The 2,887-nt window shown below is 44.3% G+C and overlaps 1 protein-coding gene across 2 annotated transcripts in view; it reads left to right on the plus strand.

Moving 5' to 3' along the window:
• gorab (golgin, rab6-interacting) overlaps nt 1-2,487 on the plus strand; it is a 15,064-nt gene extending 12,577 nt beyond the window's left edge. For both annotated transcript variants that reach the window (XM_019882641.1, XM_019882640.1), the window contains exon 5: nt 1,866-2,487. In XM_019882641.1, the coding sequence (XP_019738200.1) occupies nt 1,866-2,298 (433 nt within the window). In that variant the 3' untranslated portion in view covers nt 2,299-2,487. The remainder of the gene's footprint in view (nt 1-1,865) is intronic.
• The last annotated feature ends 400 nt before the right edge of the window (nt 2,488-2,887 follow it).

A 2,887-nucleotide genomic window follows, 5' to 3' on the forward strand; every position in this document is an offset into this window, starting at 1 on the left:
TAACACGTGCCCTTACTTTTCTACTCTTTGAATAAAAACACTTCATTCAAGCGTTAGGGGGTGACGTGTGCAAGGGGTTATGATGGAGGGGTGTTGCAAATCATGAACACCTGCTAAGTGGTATGATAGCATTGTTTTATACATGTCCTCGGCTAGGCCTCAATTTCAAAATCAGTCCTTGGTCCTTGGCCTTGGCCTCGGAAAATTTTTCAAGTCCTTGGCCTTGGCCTTGCCTCGGAAAATTTTCCAAGTCCTTGGCCTCGGCCTTGGCCTCGGAGGCAAGTCCTTGGCCTTGGCCTTGGCCTCGGGTTGCCGGTCCTTGGACACATCCCTGATACACGCATACACATTCGCGCATGCATGCACACGTGCACACAAGAATGCCATGATGAGCAGCAGCCATAACTGACCCTAACATGAACAAAACAGAAAAATAAAGTAGATGGATACAAGAGTTAGTGAAAGGGGAATCACCACCTACCTTTGTGGGAGATGTGACACGAAGGCAGGGATGCATTTTTGCAGCGTTGTAAGTGCAGAAACATCACAATCGTAGCTGCCGTGTACCATTTTAAAATGATTCTCCTGGGCGCTCCAGTTTCCCATTCTTTGCCAATGCCATCGGCCAGTTGCAAATGAAACAAACTTTGAATGAGAATCACTAGCTGTAATTTCAGATTGCTGACCACTAACAACGTTTTTGTAAAACTCAGAGGATGCTTTCGCTTCTGTGTTGACTAACACAAAAATCTAGATTAATAAAATGCACACATTTTTTTCCCCCATTTCCCCCTGCACCCCTCATGGTTGCTGTTTGTTTTAGGTTGCATTAAAAAGCATAAAATTAGATTTGATGAGACCTGCAGATACTCTGTTCATGCCGGCAATGTGGACCAAAATCTGACCCCGGCCCATCCGGTACCCCATACTCCTGATGCACCTCCCACCCTCGTGGTACCCGGTCGAACGTGTACCACGTCCAAAAAGCACAGACGCACCCGTTGATCAAATTCCCACGCATCCTTGAGTACCCTGTCGATGGTGTCAAGCTTTTCCACTGTTCCACAACCAGGACAAAAACCACAGTGCTCCTCCTGAATCTGAGATTCAACTTCCTTATGGATGCAAATATCCAGTGGCAGAAAAAATTTCATTCATGAAGTTATCAGGACAGTTACCCTTGTTATGCGTATTTCTGATTCCAGTTGTTGAATGTGTGTCAAATTTCATACTTTTTTTTTTTTTTTTAACAAATGGTGACTTTAGGTTGTGTGTAAAATAGTGACAACCACGCAAATTCCTTGCGCGACTTGCATTGCTCACCCTCAGCATTGTTTGTAAAAATAAAGATTTACTTTGTATCAAATGACAGATCCATAGAATGACCTTCTCAACAAATGTCATCAAATATATTTAAGGAAACTAGGTTTTGCGATAGAATTGTGTGCAATAAATAATGAAACCAGTATTGTGCCACTGCTGTATGTAAAAGGTAAAAAGAATCGGCAAACTTTGGCCAGTGATTTTTGTTTGACATTTGAAGGTCTATAATCGTCCGATTTAATCGGCCAGCTGATTAATCGGTCAGACCCTGGTAACTAGGATCTTGCATAATATAAGTCAACAAAGCAACGAGAAATGAATTGGCAAGAAAAAAAAGGTGATGGCATGCATGCACTGGCATGCCATTAAGTGATTTGCTACTTGACACTTCTTAATGATAGAACACCTTGCACATTAGAAATAAACAGAACGGTAAGGAATACGTCATTCAAAAAGTGATAGACCTTGTGATATTTTAAGTTTGGGTGTCATTTTTTTGTGTTTTAGATCTCCCTTTTTTTATTTCACCCCCTTCCCAACAGAAAGCGGTATGACAAGGCAGAGACGGAGTATGTCGTGGCCAAGTTAGAACTCCAGAAGAAAACAGACATGAAGGAGCAGCTGACAGAACACCTTTGTGCTATCATCCAACAAAATGAGCTACGCAAAGCCCTCAAGCTGGAAGAACTGATGCAGCAATTGCAGCTTGAGGCCACTGAGGAGGAGCTCGGAAGGCAGAACGTTGAAGACGACAATGTGAGGAGCTTTGAATTGCAAGGACGTGTGAAAGAGCAGCATGGTGTCTCAGAGAGTCAGGAGGCAACAGTGCAATCGACATGCACAGAGGAGGAAAGTCAGAAGAAGGACGATGGCCTCCAGCTGGAGCACCAATTGAGTGATGAAGTCCAGCCTGGGCAAAATTGTAAAGCGGAAGTAAAAAAGTGTTGCCAGGATGAACCGTTGGCTCAGACATGAGACATTGTCCATTCCTCAAAGAGGGAGTCATAAACACTACAGCATTGTATAATTTTCAGATTATATTTACATATTCAGGGTGTCACGGTGGGCAACTGCTGAGCACATCCGCCTCACAGTGCGGAGGTGTGCAGGATTCGATTCTGGCTCCAGCCTTCCTGTGTGGAGTCGGCATGTTCTTCCCGTGCCTGCGTGGGTTTTCTCCGGGTACTCCGGTTCCTCCCACATTTCCAAAAAACATGTATGGCAGGTTAATGGAACTCTCTAAATTGTCCGGAGGTGTGAATGTGAATGGTAGTTCGTCTATGTGTGCTCTGCGATTGGCTGGAAACCGGTTCGGGGTTTCCCCTGCCTAATTCCCGAGGAGAGCTGGGATAGGCTCCGGCACGACCCGTGACCCCTTGGATAAAGCGGTTCGGAAAATGAATGAATGGATGGATGGATTGATAATTATGGCCAAGCTGACAGGCATATGGCCAGAGGAGAAAAATAGCAAATTTGTGAGTTTTTCAGCAAGATTCCAAAAACAAAATTGGCGGATCACGAATATGCAAGGAAGTATTGTCCAGTATTTACATCTGGATTTGAT

Source organism: Hippocampus comes, unplaced genomic scaffold (genome assembly GCF_001891065.2).
Source record: "Hippocampus comes isolate QL1 unplaced genomic scaffold, H_comes_QL1_v1.1 scaffold384, whole genome shotgun sequence".
Taxonomy (NCBI): Eukaryota; Metazoa; Chordata; class Actinopteri; order Syngnathiformes; family Syngnathidae; genus Hippocampus; species Hippocampus comes.